General features: G+C 39.3%; 6 protein-coding genes across 7 annotated transcripts; 2 read left to right on the forward strand and 4 right to left on the reverse strand.

Annotated features, from left to right (window-relative positions):
- Positions 1–7,326: 7,326 nt before the first annotated feature.
- On the reverse strand, positions 7,327–9,952 carry LOC117573335 (malate dehydrogenase, mitochondrial). Its single transcript, XM_034256444.2, has 4 exons — positions 9,786–9,952; positions 9,377–9,584; positions 8,184–8,380; positions 7,327–8,126 (listed from the first exon to the last, which is right to left on the reverse strand). The coding sequence occupies exons 1-4, from the start codon at positions 9,849–9,851 to the stop codon at positions 7,587–7,589; spliced, it is 1,011 nt and encodes a 336-aa protein (XP_034112335.1). The 5' UTR covers positions 9,852–9,952; the 3' UTR covers positions 7,327–7,586.
- A 136-nt stretch (positions 9,953–10,088) lies between these two features.
- On the reverse strand, positions 10,089–12,525 carry LOC117573333 (ralA-binding protein 1). 2 transcript variants are annotated; one of them, XM_034256442.2, is made up of 4 exons: positions 12,347–12,525; positions 12,108–12,243; positions 11,159–12,049; positions 10,089–10,961 (listed from the first exon to the last, which is right to left on the reverse strand). In XM_034256442.2, the coding sequence occupies exons 1-4, from the start codon at positions 12,441–12,443 to the stop codon at positions 10,184–10,186; spliced, it is 1,902 nt and encodes a 633-aa protein (XP_034112333.1). In that variant the 5' UTR covers positions 12,444–12,525; the 3' UTR covers positions 10,089–10,183. The 2 variants fall into 2 exon arrangements, with proteins under 2 accessions (XP_034112333.1, XP_034112332.1); XM_034256441.2 differs by having other exon boundaries at positions 11,159–12,052.
- Positions 12,526–12,597: 72 nt separating this feature from the next.
- Positions 12,598–13,535, forward strand: LOC117573338 (uncharacterized). Its single transcript, XM_034256448.2, has one exon. The coding sequence runs from the start codon at positions 12,849–12,851 to the stop codon at positions 13,533–13,535; it is 687 nt and encodes a 228-aa protein (XP_034112339.1). The 5' UTR covers positions 12,598–12,848.
- Positions 13,536–13,577: 42 nt separating this feature from the next.
- Positions 13,578–14,873, reverse strand: LOC117573337 (ribosome production factor 2 homolog). The gene is made up of 3 exons (XM_034256446.2): positions 14,708–14,873; positions 14,433–14,648; positions 13,578–14,374 (listed from the first exon to the last, which is right to left on the reverse strand). The coding sequence occupies exons 1-3, from the start codon at positions 14,725–14,727 to the stop codon at positions 13,669–13,671; spliced, it is 942 nt and encodes a 313-aa protein (XP_034112337.1). The 5' UTR covers positions 14,728–14,873; the 3' UTR covers positions 13,578–13,668.
- Positions 14,874–14,904: 31 nt separating this feature from the next.
- Positions 14,905–16,953, forward strand: LOC117573334 (transcription termination factor 5, mitochondrial). The gene is made up of 4 exons (XM_034256443.2): positions 14,905–15,182; positions 15,244–16,228; positions 16,284–16,508; positions 16,565–16,953. Exons 1-4 carry the CDS (start codon positions 15,008–15,010, stop codon positions 16,851–16,853), a joined length of 1,674 nt encoding a protein of 557 aa, XP_034112334.1. The 5' UTR covers positions 14,905–15,007; the 3' UTR covers positions 16,854–16,953.
- On the reverse strand, positions 16,954–18,021 carry LOC117573336 (putative tRNA (cytidine(32)/guanosine(34)-2'-O)-methyltransferase 2). Its single transcript, XM_034256445.2, has 2 exons — positions 17,179–18,021; positions 16,954–17,121 (listed from the first exon to the last, which is right to left on the reverse strand). The coding sequence occupies exons 1-2, from the start codon at positions 17,953–17,955 to the stop codon at positions 16,954–16,956; spliced, it is 945 nt and encodes a 314-aa protein (XP_034112336.1). The 5' UTR covers positions 17,956–18,021.
- Between the last annotated feature and the right edge of the window lie 190 nt (positions 18,022–18,211).

Consider the following 18,211-nt stretch of genomic DNA (forward strand, 5'->3'; position numbering starts at 1 on the left):
GGGTTCCTCTCTTGTTGCGCGCGTGTCACCCTCACTCTGGATCTGAGTTTCACCCTCTAAGGATTGGCGCGCGCTCGTTTGCGTGTGCGACCTTTTGGCCAAATGCTGGTATTAGCTTCGACACTTAAGAGTTGTTAGTGCAAAGCTATGGATCGTTGGGTTCGGATTCTACGTAAGATTTTATACATGGAATTTGAATAGTGACAGTGAAATAATAATAAAAAAGTAAAAGTCAGCAATAAATGTATACACTTTTATTATTATATTGTATAAGTTACGATCTGTGCTGTACTTGATCCACCTGTCATTAAGTGTTTGACCTCACCCGACTTTCATTTAGTTTTCCATATAATATTCAAATTAGGAAAAATAAGATGTCAATTTAAGATCATGACTTTAAATTGTTGCCATCAAGCGCAGCTTTATACTTCTTCAACAAAATTCCCACAAGATATATATTTGCCCATTCATCAACACCACCCAATTCTTACTTTTGAACCCGCATTGACCTTCAACCTGAACTTCCCAGGATACTCGCATCACTCTTAAGGATCAGTAGTAATAATTCCCATTGCTTCGGCACCAAGAGAAAACCCATCAAATTTCACACAAACTGCATGAAAATCTCACACAAACCATTTGATACTTTTGGACTCGCTATGTGGCAATGTCGATTGTCTTTGCAGGTCTCGAAATGCGGGCAACGGAAACAGAAACACAAACGGAATCGGAATTGAAAACGCGAATGGAAAATGTGCACGCGATCGGCGTTGAGTGAAGAACGCACCCCCCCAAAAAAAAAAAAATAAAAACTAAAAACCGAGTATTCATCGCGTATATTACCCGATAGAGCTGATGATGGTGATGATGATGATGCTACCCATCGACCCGAGTCGCGACTCTTTTGGGTTGCGTGTGAATAATCAGACAGCGTTTTGCATTGCGATTGCGCCAATTATGTGGGCACTGTTTCACTTATGGTGCGGGGCCATCCTTGTATGGGAAATGAAATTGAATTTGAGAGACGACAGACTGGAATGTCCTGCTGCCTCGTGGGTTAAGAAAAGTCAAATATGATACCCATCTGAGAAAGATCAAGAGTCAATTACGGTCGTGAGGAGCAAAAGGGGACGAAGTCAATGTTGGAACAAGACCTTGCCAATTCTGTGTTGCTACCTTAAGATATCTGATTAAATCTTAATTAACTCATAACTCAACGCACTTACAATAAAGGCAGGGTTTTTATATGGTAAATCTGTGCTAGGCGTTACACGGTAGGCGAAAATTCTGGGTATATATTGAAATATATATTTGCTTGGCGGATCGACTCGCAGCTAACTGCTAACTTTTTACATTTAACCAAAAATTGTACAGTAATTTTGACTTATTTAGAAATTAGAATTACCTTCAAACATCACCTAATTAAAATAATTTTAATAATAATTTAGAAAAGATTTTAAAATTTTCTTAAAAGTATATACTTGAGTTTACTTTATAAAAAATATTATAATTTTGCTTGATTGAAATGAAAAGGACATCTAAAATATAAATTTTTCATAAATAGATTATTTTAATGAAACAGAACACACTCTGGATTTCTTTACTTAACAAAATGAAGGCAGCGGAGGACTCGCTAAGGATCACAATCAAAAGGATTTGACTCATTAAACTTTAAGTTTACATTTTTGATATAGCAACTTAAAGGTTAAAACCATAATGGCATATATAAAATTAAATACTCTAGATAATGGGAGGGATTAAATTCATATTTACGTATTTTTTAAATTTTGATATGAACTATAACAAATATGTTATATGGTATAAAAATTGTTAAAATTGTAGATTTTCTTAGATTCAAGCGCTAATAATGATGCTGATATACATATGTATATATAGTATGTTACAATTCGATATTAGTATGTAGACATGTCTGTTAGATGTGTGTACTTCAAGCGAACCGAAACTTGGTACAGTTTGTCACACAAAAAGCAAAGTGGGCTTCCTAAGCTTTTGTTGACTGCCAACTGCGATCGCGAGTATCTTTCATATTTTTTTTCCATAACCATTAAGAAGTATACACATACTACATATGTATATATGCGTGTAGTGACAGAGAGAGAGAGAGGGACAAAAACATGTGAATATCGTGGCACTTGTTCACATTTGTTTTGAACTCAATGACAGTCACTCCACAGCATCATCATTCAGCATTCAGTATTCAGTATTCAGTATTCAACATTCTCAGTCGTCAGTGGAATATTATCACATTGTATTACGATACTTACAAACAGACAAACACACACAAACACAGTTGACTGTGTTATGCATTTCGCTACGTACATACACAAAGCCATACACATACTTGACGTCGCTTTGCGATTGTGATCTGTGACAACGAAATTCCAATATGGCGTACACACACTCACACACACACGCACACACCAGTACACACTGTGTAGTGTCAGAGTCCAGAGTCGAGCAAAACAGTTCACCAATACAGTTGCATTCAATTAAGCTTCGTTAAGATCAATTTAAAATCCCGCATAAAATATCAAATAGTTTTTGTACTTTAGTTTCATTTCTGCTGTCGCTATTTGTTGTCGACCACGTCGCTCCGCTCGCAACAACAGCAAAAAAACAAAAAAAAAAAACATTTCGAAATCCACAGCCCACGGAACGAGACAATGTCTCCAAGTCACCACAGAGCACAGATCGTAGAACGTACATATTCCGTATTCCGTAGATCGCAGATCCACAGACACAGACACTTTCCCGCTCCCCCCAGCACACGCTCCATATCCCACAGACCTCCAGCGACCTGACATGACAAAGATGTATAGTTTTTCATATTTCGTTAATTCTCTATGGCACTTTGGGGTTCCAGTTGTGCTTCTGCCCGCCATCCACTGACCACTTGTTACCCCCTTTACATGATGATGATAATAATGATGATGAGACACTAGGCATACTACCATATAGAAGTACTCGATAGCAAACGGATGTGCGCCGACGTGTAGCTGACTTCTGACCCAAACTTTCATTAACGAAGCCAGTGCTCCCCTTCCAAGCAACAGTCTTGGCAACAGTCTTTCACTTGACTTTGCTTTCCTCCACATCACAGAAAGATTTCTTGTGATTCTGGGGATTGAACCGATTTGCTCGAGAGAGAACCAATTTAATAAACATCGATTGGTAATTTGATAGTATAATATTAGTAGGGCCCTAGCTTTTAACTTTTGATTCATTTTCGATTATAATTATTACGTAGTAATAGTAGTTTTTAATTTCGTGAATATAATAAATAATTACTATTTATGTGGAATATATAGATTTCTTAAGCAAATTTTGTATATTATTTTGGTATTCGTTCAATGTCATTATATAGGTTTAATTTTATAAATTTTTTTCCAAAATTATATAATTTGTAATTTTATTACAAAAATAAAATAATAATTGGAGGAAGTATTTAAGCAAATCTTTTAAATAGATAATTACATAATTAATTGTAAGAAAATAAAAATATCTAAAAACATAGTAGGATATACTGAATTTTTAGGATCTCTTTTTTTAACAATTGCAAAATTTTTGATCTAAATATTTTAATATATAATGTAATTGATACTTTATCTTACCGTTTCATAACCATTTTAAAATATTCAACATTTTGTAACAATTTAATTAATATTACTGAAGCATCTATTATAATCAATGATTTATTTTTTAAATTCGAGTGGAATCCATTGCAATTAACATATATTGAATAGAGTTGTCTTCAAATCTATCTCGATGTCATCACAAAACAAAATGAAACGAGATAAAACTTAATGCAATCAAAGTGAAAGTGAGAACACGCCAATAAATTAAAGCCAATCACAATCACTATAATGTCGCACATACAGAGTGAGAGAGAGAGAGAGAGAGAGAGAGAGAGAGAGAGACCATGAACCAAGTGCGGCTATAGCTCTACTATATAGTCTACATATGAAGATGACAACCACTTTGCTTGGCTTGATGCTTTGGGGCCTGGCCCTTGTAATTGGTTGTGTTGGGAGTCTTGTCGATTCGCAAAAATCGCAACACAGCGCGCGTAATTCAAATTAATTGCCGACAATTGTGACTTATTTAAGTCAAAGGCGCCATTTAATGCGGCCCAACGTGGACATGGACACGGGGCACAAAACCTCGAGCATCGAGCTTACCCCTGTCGCTAATAACTTAAACGGCGCGATCATCGCCAAGATAATAAAGTCAAAAGGTTTCGGGATTTAAAGCCGAGTGTGCGTGACGAACAAAATGCGAAGCTAGATAACAGAACTTGATAGATTATATATCATTAGAAAACTTTATTAGAATAATGACAAAAAGACGTTGGCCCTTTACACCTTACCTTATCTTGAATCAAATAATGTAAAACTAATGTAACATTTATTTTATACGAAAAACAAGAATTTGCTACAACTTTTTTTAATAAGATCATTGCAAGCATTTCGCTGTGTAAATTTTTCCGAAATGCATACATAATTGTATGTTTATTAAACAATCATTAATATTTTAATATACTTGTATATACATTGCAAACTGCATTTTATAAAATAATTCATATTTTCATATATATACATTGCAAACTGCATCGCTAGCAATCTTTGAGAAAAAATATAATTTCATCTAACGTGTCAACGACAATAGTTATCAGACTATATATTGAGGTGTTTTTTGTAACTACGATTTACTATAAATTTATGGTAAGAAACAAACATACATATGTATATCATTACAAATTACAGGTAAGACGCACTTTGTTTAATGTAATAAATCGATCATCTTTGTTGTCTGATATTACTCAATAATTGTTGTTTTTGCTCCGAGTCGCGTTCGCTCTTGTGGGCGTCACTCATTGTTTTTGGCAGGCCCGTTGTGTCCGTTGTGTGAAGCTTAATTGTTTGTAATTAAATAAAATTGTACAAGGTCGCTTACAAACAGTCTCTCTCTTTCTCTGGCATTGGGAGCATGGGCTGCAAAATCCATGGATTCCAATTTGTTTTAATATACGAATACTACTTGTAGTAGCAAAATAAATACACTGTAAATGTGCCGGCCGGCCGGCAAAATAAAAATTGAATTTGTTTTGTGTACACAAGCCGATTGTGTAGTATGCTTTTGAAAATTGATTCCTCCTGCTCATTATTTCATTAAAAACGCTCTCAGCAATTGACCAGTCCCCAGTTCACTCAGAGATGGAGACAGAGAGATGGATGCCATCGGCGTTGTTGTCGTTGCCGTCGTCATCACGTTCGCTCTGCTCTGTGATTTTTGCTTGCATTTTGATCAGATTTTATGAATGAAATTGTATCAATTGATTGTTTTGGTGCTGTTATCGTTGCCTTTTGATCGTCGATAATTAAGTTGGGGGTGTGTACGAGTATTTTGTCTGTCCGCTTGGGCTGCTGGCTAAATAGAAGCGAGTTATTGGGAGTGGGTCAATCGCCGGCAGTGGCTTAATGAACAAATCAAATTGTCTAATAGTAATCTAATTGATTTGATTGAAGCCATCGCCTGGCAATTCAATTCCAATTTCGAATTCTTTGAAACACTCGATTTACTGCTAAATAGTTCACAATTTATTATGGTCTTAACAGATAGTTGCAAAACTAACTTTTGCATTTCTTCGTTTTTAATTTTCTCGATTTTTTTCAATAAATAAAATAATAATAAAAATTAATATTTCTTTGGGTAATTTTGCGTAAGTCCATTCAGAAAATCTATAGAGAAACACATTTAACATTACTTTATAATATGAATAATGTTGACAAGATGCTTTTTAGTGGCACAGTTTATTTAAAAAACTATATTTAAAAAAACAACAAACAACATTTTTTGTAAATAAATATTTTAATGAAATCGTACAATTTTTTTTTCTGTTATGCACTTTTTAAGAAAAATAGATACAGAAAATTTGTAAATCCCTATCTTGCCTTAAAATTGAATTTAAATCAAACCAGAATTAATTTATCAACTATATAAACATCTTTAAAAATATGAGACCATTGTTGTTGACTGTTGTTTTCTATAGATGAAAATACCCACATCAAAACTTACAAAATTTTACAACCAAAACTTTCATTCCGCACACAAAATTCTGTGACAACGCATTTCTTAAGTGCATAATATTTGTTCACAAAAGGATACGTATGCATAATTATAATGTACATATTGTAATTAAGAGACAACCTTTTGATAATGTAAACAGAGATACAGTGCAATTAAGTTCGCTGAAAATATTTTCAATTATTTCGTAAAGCTAAGTAGCCTCATGAGTTAACTATGATTTCTTAAGTTTCTATAAATTCTCTGATTTTTTCCACAATATGGAAATAAATAATTTTTCAAAAAACTCCGAATCAACTATTTTTAGTGATTAAAATAATTTTTACATCTTCTTCATTAACACTTTTTCAACCAAATAAAACTATTTCAAGTTCTTCAAAACCAATTTGATAACATCCAAATTGAATTATTATAACTTCTTAGCAACATATATTCATATTTACTTGCTCACTTCATAAGAAGGTGCGAACAAATACTGAAAACGATCAAGCTAGTATTAATAGATCATATCAACAAACTAAATGCATGATCGACACGCAATACAATGAAGACGTATAAGGCAGATATATAGAGATATTAAAAAAGGTATACGGTATACACTAAATGGAAGACAAGAAAGTATCATAAAAAGAATATACTTTGGAAATACTTCAGTTAATTTTAAAGAAATTTGTTAGATGACTTTTGCTCATGTCAGTCATAAAACTACAAACAAGTCATATAGTACGTATGTATATAAACATGAATATGCACACGATTCGAAATTCCAAAATGTGTACGCACTAGGCACAGTTTGTGCATATGAACGAAAAAGACATAGTGCCCAAGGAGGAGGCAGAGACAGAGAGCGGGCGGCATGGATGACATGCGGGCAAGTTTTTCAATTGATCTTAACGAAGCTTAATTGATTGCACATGTATGAGTGTGTACATGAGCGTCAGGAAAAAAAACTCACACTCACACAGTCAGAGCAAACCCCATGACTGTGTGCCGGCTACACTGCGAAAGAACATTTCATAGTTCTTATGCAAACGGTTTTATATAAAGCTGACAAGCAGCTTAAAATTTTGCACAGTGTATTTGAAAATCTGCATTAAGCAGATGAACCGCTATCCTTGCAATACACGTGTTAGATAAGATTCTAATACGTTTAATAGGTATGAGATATTACAATCTTTATATTCCCCGACTTTATTCCGTAATAATATGCATTTGCCAACATTATATTCGTATTAATTTGGTAATTTATTAGTTTTTAAGTATCAACTGGTTCCATTACCGGCTGCATTATCTTTGGGCAGACGAATATTGTACACTTTTAAACTTAAAACGAACGATTCTTCTAAGTAAACAACCAATAGAAATATGTTGGGTGTGATGAAAACTGAAAGATGATGTCTAATGATGGAAACAGGTTTCTTATAATTTTTGGGAAGGAGTTGACTTGACTTGGCTAGTGAAGAGCTGTGATCTCATACAGCTTAAGCGTTGGCAAAATCGATGCCCTTCTGGATGTTTTTCTTGAGCTCAGGAATGGCAGCCTCCAACAGCTTCTTCTCGTAGTCGTTCAGCTTGGGCAGACCCAAGTTCTCCTGCAGACCATTCTTGCCCAACAACAAGGGTGTGGAGAAGAAGGTAGCCTCAGTAATGCTGGACTGCACATAAGAGCACTCAATGACGTTCGTTTCGCCGTTGAGACCCTTCAGCAGGGAGCCAGCGAAACGGGCGCCAGCATAAGCCATCGACAAAGTGGCGGAACCAGCGCCAGCCTTGGCCTTGACGACCTCAGTGCCGGCTTCCTGAATTCGCACGGTCAGCTTCTCAATGGTCTCCTGGTTGCCCTTGAACTGAGGCTGGCTCTGGGACAGCACTGGCAGAATGGTGACACCGGAGTGACCGCCAATCACGGGAATCTGCACGCTCTGGGGATCGACACCAAGAGCATGACCAATGAAAGCACGAGCACGCACCACATCCAAGGTGGAAACACCAAACAGACGCTTGGGATCGTACACGCCAGCCTATAAGTTAACAATTAGTGTGTTGTCTTATTTATGGTTATTAAAAAGTAGGCTTACCTTCTTCAAAACCTCGGCAGCAATGGGCACACAGGTGTTGACGGGATTCGTGATGATGGCCACCAAAGCCTTGGGGCAGTTCTTGGCAATGGAGTTGGAAATGTCCTTGATGATGCCAGCATTGACATTGAACAGATCATCACGGGTCATGCCAGGTTTACGTGGCACACCGGCGGGGATGACAACGACATCGGAGCCTGTGGCAGACACAATATAATAAGTCAATTAATCGAAGATTATTGGTATCTTTTTTAATATATAAACTTTTTCTTTAAATTAATTTCTTAGAGTACAATATCTTTAATCAATCTTTAATAATCATCTTTTTCATATGAATTTATCCACAGTTGGGATGCATTTCAATTTATTAAGATAAACAAATTATTTTGGATTCCCATTCTTACTGAATTTAATTGCTCATTAGAAAACAAATAATAAAGTAATAGTTTGGTGACTCGGCTATGATATACCCGATTTTCATTTTTGGGACATTTAAAGCCATTAAGTGGAGAGTGGATAGAGAGGAACTGATATTGTTTATTCTAAAGTGAAATAAGTTTTGCTTAACATTGAAACTAACTTCAACTGCGTTTGTAAATTATCAGCATTATCTCAAAATTTGGAAGCTCTACCATAGATAGTATATGAGATATAGTTATTCATATAGAAGGTCGAACAACATAGGCGGGCAAGGTCAAGAACAAGCGAGACCGTACAATTTAGAACAAAGTACATACATACATAGATTTGGAGATACTTGTTTCTTCATCTAACATTTGCTTATAATACCCCACTAGCCGGGTATTATTAACGTAATAAGATGCATAATACTTATCGGTTGACTTTGTCGACGTAAGACTTTGATCTTTTGTATTATGCTCCCAGAAGCAGCTACTTGATGATAAGACTTGCTGCACTGATTATAAGTAAGTTATATGAGCCCATAAATACCCATTAAAGCAAAGAAATTCTTATCAGCTTTACTACATAATATATGTATGAGAATGCACAAGGAATCTACATATGCTAAAAATTAACATTAGATTTTCTCATATCATATTATGCAAATCACATGCAAAACTCTCTAATTTATTTCGGAGCACAAGTTTTTCGAAATTTTCCATTAGATAGCGAACCTAACCTCACTTCGCAAAGCCCTTTCTGGTTCTTCCCCTCCCGGTTAGCGAACTTACCCTTGAGCGAATCGCCCAACTGGTCAGCGCCAATGAAACCAGCAGTCTTGCTCTTGGTATCGATGTGCGACAAATCGGCAGCGACGCCGGGTGTGTGCACAATATCGTAGAGCGAGAGGTCGGTGACCAAGGGATTCTGCTTGAGCAGCAGCGACAGCGGCTGTCCAATGCCACCAGCGGCGCCGCAAACGGTCACCTTGTAGTTGTTCTGTCAAGCAAAAAGAAATAAATTAATATATTAAATTGCTATAATACAGTAATGCATAGCAGTTCATTTCGGAACTTATAATTGCATTTAGTATTTGATTAGTGGGAAATCAAATGCTGTCTCATTACGTAAACACTTCTAGTTGTTTGACGGCTAGAAAATTGCATTGGTTTTGTTTGTTTCTTGTGCTTGACAACTTACCTGTTGGCCAACCGAAAAGCTGCGCACGCCCTGCAGCGCCAATTGTTTGGTCACTTGCTTCAACATTGTTTTGATTTTTAATAAATTTGGTTAAAAAATGGATATACGCTAAACAATAAGCGGCCGCGCAGCTTGCAAAATCCCAATAGCTCTAAATCGCCAAAAAGCTTTCTGTCGCTCGTCCAACCTGACGCAAGGTTAAATGTGAAAAGCTTTGCGCGAACAGCTGTTCGCAGCAGTGACCGGAGCTGCCAACTCGTTTGTATACCGCAGATAAGCGCGTTCATTTGTTTTCATTTGAAATGAAGCTTTATATCTTATATATTTGGAATTCTTACTCATTTTGTTCGTTTGACATACAGACAGAGATAACTATAATATAGAGAAAAGTGCATAAATTAAAACTGTTGCATACGTAGCTCAACCTGTAGTGCAATGCAGGCACGTCGCTCCTCTTTTAGCTCCATGCCAAGCATTTGCTTTTTATGCTCGAGCAGCGCATTCTCTCGCGTATAATGCTCAATGATACGTTCATAGTCGCCATCACCTGGCATCTGCTCCTGACTTGTGGCCCCTACAACTGATGGCTTAAGCATTTCCTGCTCACACAACTGTTTCAAGCGAAAGACCTCGTTGCGTTCTGCTAAAATTCGAGTTTTGAGCTCGTTTTGCCAATTCATTAACTCATCGTATTCGATTTGCAGTCGCAGCAGCTCATCCCGTTGTGCACTTGTCTTGGGCAGCAGCAAATAACCTGTCTGCTTGTCGATTGTATAGTCAATCTCTGACGATTCCGAGAAGCTAGGCTCCTCGAGCTGCTCTTCGGCGGGCGTAATGTGCGTTGGCGGTGCTGGCTTGGAGTCGGTGGTATCCTCGCTAACAGTGTCTATTTGTGGTGGGGGTGCAGGTTGAGCGGGCGTTTGTGCCGAGGTGCTGCTATCCAGTTCATCAATGGACCTTTCCTGTTTCTTTTCGCAGCTTCGCAGTTTACGTTTTAACTGTGTGATGATGCGTTGTACCTCCCATAGCTGTTCCTCGCGCTTCTTGCTAATGAAACCCGCATTCATTTCGCTGTGGATTTGAGAGAGAAGACTGTCTTGCTTGCGCAGCTCCAACTGAATGTCCTCGGGCTTGTCCGGCAACCCAGGACTGGTGGATGTCAATGGAGGTACATATCTGTTGGGGAAAAAGTAAATCTTTAGTCTACAAATTCAACATCCAATTGGGGTGTAATTGTTGCCTGAGTAGAAAGCGAACAAATTTTGGGAAGCGTTTACGATTATGCGGCACCAAACTCATGTTGTCGACTTGATCTGATTTAAACTGAAGTGACAAGCAGTGTTTTAATCTAATCATTGCCGCTGTTTACTCACTTTATCAGCTTGACGTCTGGAAAGAGATTCGTACAGTGGCACAAGAGAGCCACCATTAAGCGATGCGACATCTGCAGTGTCGGACTGAGCAACATGGCCAACGATTGCGCATTTAGCTTGTTGTAACGCTCCTGCTGTATTACCGCATCAAAGTGCAGCATCATCCAGGCTAAGAGCGTGCGATTGCATTTTGGCAGTTGCTCCAGCAGTTGCTGCAGCTCTGCCTGCTGCTCCGTGACTTTAGGATGCGAAGCAACCTCCTCGAAGCGAGCCACCAGATCGGTGGTCAATACTGGCTCTGGCAGTTCACGGAAGAACAACTTCAGCAGACTGCAGGCGGTGGGTATGTTGAGTTCATCCACAGTGGCATCGTGCTCGCGATTATTGTACAGACGTTTGTAGTGCAGCAGACGCGTCTTGATGGGCTCTACTTTGTAGATTTGCTCACACTTCAACGATTGCTTCTGTTGCAGAAAATCGATGCAGTCACGCACCACAAGCGGCAGATCGATGCCATCGTGACAGCGTGAGCGTTCGGTGGCCAAGCTGACGGAGACACCGAAGATAGGATACCCCAAGGCAAGAACTTCTTCGACACCAGCGGCATCCTCGAGTTGTGTTTGCTTGCTCTTCTTGTCCTTTTTGTCTTTCTTGTCGGACTTATCCTTTTTGTCCTTCTCCTTACGCTCCTTGTCCTTCTTTTTGTGCTCTTTCTCTTCGTGCTGTCTCTCCTTATCTTTGTCTTTATCCTTATCCTTGTCTTTTACTTTCTGGACCGGCTCATCCTCGGTTGCTTTTGGTTCCTTTTCCTTGTCACGTGACTTTTCACGTTTCTCTTTGCTTTTAGAGCTGGTGAATTTGAAAGTCTTGGACTTCTTTGACTTGGAGGGACTTCTAAGTTAATGAAAAATTAGAAAATGACGTAATTGTGGAATTAATTTCTGCTCACTTGGTGTCAAGCTCCTCTTCGGGTGAACTTTCACCTTCTAGCGCCGCATAGCCGCGATCTTTGCCTTTCTCCTTCTTGTCCTTTCGTCGTCCAATGAGATCCTTCTTGCTGTGTTTCTCGTGATCGCCTTCGCTATCTACCGAAGTATAAGACAAACAACACATAATTTTATTTACGTTTGTTTACGGCGTATTTATTTTGTTTGTACGCATTCCACATTTTGTTTTTGTAGAACTTACAATCACTTTCCTCCTTGCTCTTTTTGGACTTGGCGTCGACTGCTTCGGATGCGTATAGACCGGGAAATTCCTTTTCTTCTGGACTATCGAAATCCATACTGTTCGCGGCAGCTTGTTACAATAAATAAATAATTCTAATCAATGTGTTTACACGCCCAACAATCAATAAACAAAGCAAAAAAAACTGAGCTGCAATCGATTATTACTTGTCGAATCGTATCATATCGATACTATCGAGGGCAGCTAAATCGTACTCTGCAATAACTGAATAAAATAATTAACTGACTGAATTGAGCTCAATATGCAATTAATAAGGCAAAAGTATTTAAATATATTTGCAAGAAAGACAACAGACAGTACAGCCTTATAATTATTTACAATTTGCATTTTGCTCGTGAGCTGCATACCAAATTTAAAACTGGAGAAAACCGATTTGTTTACATGTTGTGAGAAGAATCGAGTTTTTCATAATTTACGTTAAATAAAAGGATTTGTGTTTAAGATGTCCACGTTGCGCCTTAGCCAAGAGGAACGCGATCATTTGGCGTTACTGCAGCGTCCGGCCAGCGAAGTCGTCGAACTATGTAAATCAGCATTCGATTATCTGGTGAATGGACCCAACTTGGAGCGCTACGAGTTGCTGGCCAAAAAGTGTTCCGGCAGCGTGGAGAGCGCCACAGTTCAACATGCGGTGGAGGCATTGATCTCACTGCTAATTCATGTAACAACAAATACGAACGAACACTCAAATATACGCCAACTATTGCCTGAACTGGGTGAGGACGTCCAGGAGGTGCTCGAGCAGTTTGTGAACAGCAAACGCAGCTTTGTGGAGGGTTCTATTAAGTCGGCCAACATACGAGCCTATCGCCTGGTTAATCTAGAGTGGCGCCTCGAGGTGCGTACAGCATCCCGTTGCCTGCTGCAGCAGTCAAATGTGGTAATAACCATGAAGCTGTATTTGCACACGGAGCCAAAAAACGAGAATCGAGAGCTGCTAGAGATCGACACGACGGAACGTAGCGAGCGGGAGCTAAGTGCCATGCAGGAAGATGAACGGCGGCATCGTAAGGATCTGTTGGTGCAGACGGATGTCAGCAGCTTGCTACACATGATCAGATCGCTGGAGGATGCCTTGGCCGAGTCAAAGTCACGTCGCATTCGAAACATTGTAGACGCCATACATTAAGTATAATAATTTAAAGCTAAACTAGTTTGCTAAGTCAAGATCTTAACTAAATGTATATTATGTATTTTAAGCTGGACCAATTTATTACAAACTATCAAACTAAACTAGAAATCTATAGTTGTTATTGTTCTCTTTACTCGGCTGCCAAAGCTTCAGCTGCAGCCGCTTTGAGTGCCACCTTCTTCTTTTGGCGATCACTGCGCTTCTCTTCGGGCGTCTTCTTCAGCGCTTTGACGCGACGCGTCTGAATCGAACCCGTCTGCTGCTTGCCCAGATGCACACGACCCTTCGTGTTGCCCAGAGCATCGGTGCTGATGTTCTTCTTTTTGGTAACCTTCAGTTGCTTCGGCTGCTTGCGTGACAATTTGTACAAATCCTCTGAGGCAATCTTGGTGCGACGGATAGAGAAGTCAGCAGATGGTCCAATCTCTTCCAATTCAATGCGTGGCGTCTTTTGACCCGATTTTTTCAACAAGATCTTATACGAACGCATTAGCACATTCATATCATCGGTGACGGTGAAACTGAGCACATGCTCCACGCCCTGCAGGCGAATGGAGTCGACCTTTTCGCGTTGGAACATGTCGATGAACAGATTGCGCAGGCGACGCAACTCCTCGGTTTGTGCCCATTTGGGACCATTGAACACCAGGCACGGCTTAACACAGGAGCCAATCTTTTCGTTTTTGAACTCGGCTATGGCTTGATAACGCTTAATGCCCAGCTCGAACATGTCTAGCACTTCGTTCTCAAAGATCCGTCCAATGAGTATATTATCTGGGCGTTTTTTAGACGTGGAACCAAAGGTGAAGAGCGCTGTGTCGTTTTTCATTGTCAAGCTAAAAGATTTGAGAACTTTATGGTATCCTTATAGATGACTTAAAATTATTGACTTACAATTCCAGAGAAGAGGGATCGTCGAACGGAGTGATATCGTTCTTGCGGTGCAAGACCTTAACAAGTGGTTTCTTTAGCTGTTGCAGATCCTTCATGCAGAGTCTGACGTTGCCACCGCATTTGCGGCCATCCACAAACAACATGCTGCGTGCGGCTTCAATCAGCTGTGGCTCGCGGGCCAGCAGAACTTTCTTTCCTTTGCGAGTTTTGGGTTTTCTATGAATAAATAGGAGTCAAATCAAATCCATAGTAAATAATATATAATAATAATTTACCTTATGCGTAAAAGCGACATTTTTAAAAATGTATTTTTCTAGTTTTCACAGCTATTCAAAATGCACGTGTAGCGTCGTAGCAATGCTGCCAACTGCTGCTAAAATGCCGCCGCTGCCTTGGCTTAGGTTGGCAGCGCTTCTTTAATGTTGTCTGCATCAGCTGTTGTCAAAATAAATCGATTACAGCCGCATAACAGCTGTTTATAATAATAATCGATTTTGTGTTAATTAACTGTTGCATGTTCATTTTTTGTTTTTAAGAAATGTGAATTAAGTTCGATTTATTGCATTTACACAATTATGCTGCGAAATAGTAAAAACCAAGCGCAACGCCTTGTGCAATTTACGCGTAGTTGTGCAGCAGTTAAGCAGCCAAACAATAAGAAACCAGAAAATGCACAACCAGCAAAGTCAAAAGGATTGGAGCTGCCCGTAGAAGAATCTTTAAATCCCAGTTACTTGGCGCGAACATTGGGTAAGCAATATAGATATATATAAATTAATGTTGTAAATATTGGCGATGCACATCTTTTTAGGCAGCACATATCGAACTTGGGCAGCTGCGCTTGAAAAGCATCCTGAACTGAAAACAGTTAAGCGAAAAGATCTACTTAATTCATACGATGCATTGAAATACTTAAAATACACAGTAGATGATATTGTCATGAAACCCATGATCATTTACTATGGCGCCTCGACATTGTCTAATCGCCATAATGTGCTTAACGAATGCGGTTTTCACAACATCACTATTCAAACACTATTCAAATATATCACAGTCATTAACAAGTCCATCGGTTTCCTGAAAGCACATGGCTTGCTACCCTACGATTTGAATGTGCCACAGCGCCTAGCTGACAGCTTTACAGATGCCCGACTGCCAACTAACTTCCAGATGTCACTTAACTTTGGTGAGAACATCACGTTGAAGGAGCTGCGACAATCACTGCTCAACACATATTTGCAGGCACGAATGCAAATGGATGAGACAGAACTGCAAAAAATGTGGCGAGTCTATTCCCGTGTGCGGCACAAGAGTTTCCATTCCGTGCAGGATACCATTGAGTTGCTGACCACGGTATTAAAATTTCCCGCCGAACGGATTCGCAAGAATGCTTTTCTTTTACACGCGGATGCGGACAATGTACGTCGCATTTTAAAGGAGATACCCACAATCAATGGGCTTGATATACGCGACATTGGTTATCGTCGTCCCAAGATCCTTATGTCCAATTGTGATAGTCTTAAACAAACTTTGGACCATGTGCGTGCGTTTGGTATCACTGAGGATGCAGTACTGCGTTGTCTAGAAGTGCTAACACTTGGACCCGATACAGTGCTGGAGCGACTACGCGATATCAATCAAATCGAACAGTTTGAAGTTTTGGGCAGCAATCCACGTATAATGCGGCTGGTGCACTATCAGAACAAGGCGCGTCTTCGTTTGGACTATTTGAATCAGCTTAAGGTGCGATGCGCCTCATTGCACATACTTTCCTGCGGATCGGATGCCTTTGCCAAGTAAGTAAATTCAGCATTATAATGTTACTTTGCTTAAAGATTCCTTTTTTTGTAGATTTGCTCGCGATGGTTCAGATCGCACCAAGGGACGTGATATTGTCGTATATTTGGGAAACATTATGCAGAAAGACGAGCAGTTGCTGCGCAATCTGTTGTCGCGTCATCCCAACTGGTGTCACATCCCTGTGCTGCAAGTGAAGCAATGCCTGGAATATTTGCAAAGCAAGAAATTCGGTCTGGATGATATCTTTCAAAACATACACCTGCTGCTATATCCCATGTGAGTTGCATTTGGGAAACTTATCTGATAAAGCAATCTAATTTTCCATATTGTAGCAAACGTATTGAGGAGAAATTGTTGCTGCTACAAGTTAAAGAGGCTTTGGAGGAGCTGCATCTGCCAATCGTCAACATGCATGCAATGAACAATAATGAGATTTTAACACTCATTTTGTATTTAATTGAATCTGAGTTTCATTTCACCGGCGATGGAATTTGGACAGAGCAACATACGCATCATGTGGAGAATTTCAATAATCTGCTACCCGACTTTCCTGAAAGTCTTAACAAAGTGTATAAATATGGGGTTAAACCGTCAGAGAAGGCGTCCATGTTTCACCTATGAACTAATAGTAGCAATAAGTTTCTTAAATTGTTGAATATATTCTAGATATTTTGAAATTTATTAGTAGAAGAATGTATATACAATTACCATTAACATTGAATTACGTGGTCTTCTTATCGTTTTTCTCCTGTTCTGCAGACGGTTCACCATCATGGCGCACGACATATGAATTGTACTTCATGCTCATGTTGCGTGTTTTTTCTATAACAGCCTGATACGCTGCAGTCAAAGGTTTCTGTACAGCCTCATGATGCTCATAGTTCTCATTCTAAAATACAAATATTTATAATACTAAATAACCATTAATAGTAATTCGTATATTTACCAAATCGTAGCTGAGATCCGCATCATATTCACACTGATGAGCAACAAATGGCAAATGCTCGACTGGACCATACTTCAAGCCCGTAATATCTTTTAACGCTTGCTCCGGCCTTATGTACCATTCTGTGATTAGATTGCAGGGCACATGATCTTTGGGCATTTTGAATTGACGGCACACCACAAACGCCTCAATGCTTGAGTTACGTGACGCCGAAGGTTTAAACACACAGGCCTCCTTAAAGAAGCGCTTTAACTGCCGATAAACTTCGCTAGTATTTGCTGCTCGATACACTTTCCCCATGAATGAGCCACCCTCTTCGAGGATGTAGGTTGAAATGCTGAGAGCAGACAGCAGCAATTGTGCCTGCATATAGCCATCCCAGTCATGATTGCCTGTAATGTCGGGTGCTCCATCACTAACCACCAGTTGCGCCTTTTGTCCACCAAAGAACTCAATAATGGCATTGGCAGTGGATTCTTTGGTGATATCTGCACGCAATTCAGTAACGCCATCAATGGGTGCCATGCCCTGCATATCAACTGCAATGATCTTGACATGCTGACGCTCCTCGGCTGTTCGCGGCTCATACATTTTTTTGGATAGCACTTGTGACCAGCCTCCGGGTGCAGCGCACAAGTCCACGGCGCGCGTAACGCCATCGAGTAAGTTAAATGTTTCGTCGGCTTGTAACAGTTTAAAGGCACTTCGGGCTCGCCAGCCCTGCTCCTTGGCCAAACGATAAAAAATATCACGTTTATCCTTTGAGGACTTTCCCATTTTTTTGGTGTTTGGTGTTTTTGTTTATTTGTTTACACATGTGCGGTTAACCCGTGTGACCGTATGTCTTCGTACGGTTTAACGCCGAATATACTAAATTATGGATCTCGCATGACTTTCTACATTTCTTCTAGAATATTGGTATATTTTTGAATCCTCATAAAAGGTGCGTTATTTTAAACAACTTGTATCATGATTCGTTTAGAAGCTATTGAAACCCAAGAAATCAACTTAAAACGTAACATAGTAAACATTG

The sequence above is a fragment of the Drosophila albomicans genome, chromosome 2R (genome assembly GCF_009650485.2).
Source record: "Drosophila albomicans strain 15112-1751.03 chromosome 2R, ASM965048v2, whole genome shotgun sequence".
Lineage (NCBI taxonomy): Eukaryota > Metazoa > Arthropoda > Insecta > Diptera > Drosophilidae > Drosophila > Drosophila albomicans.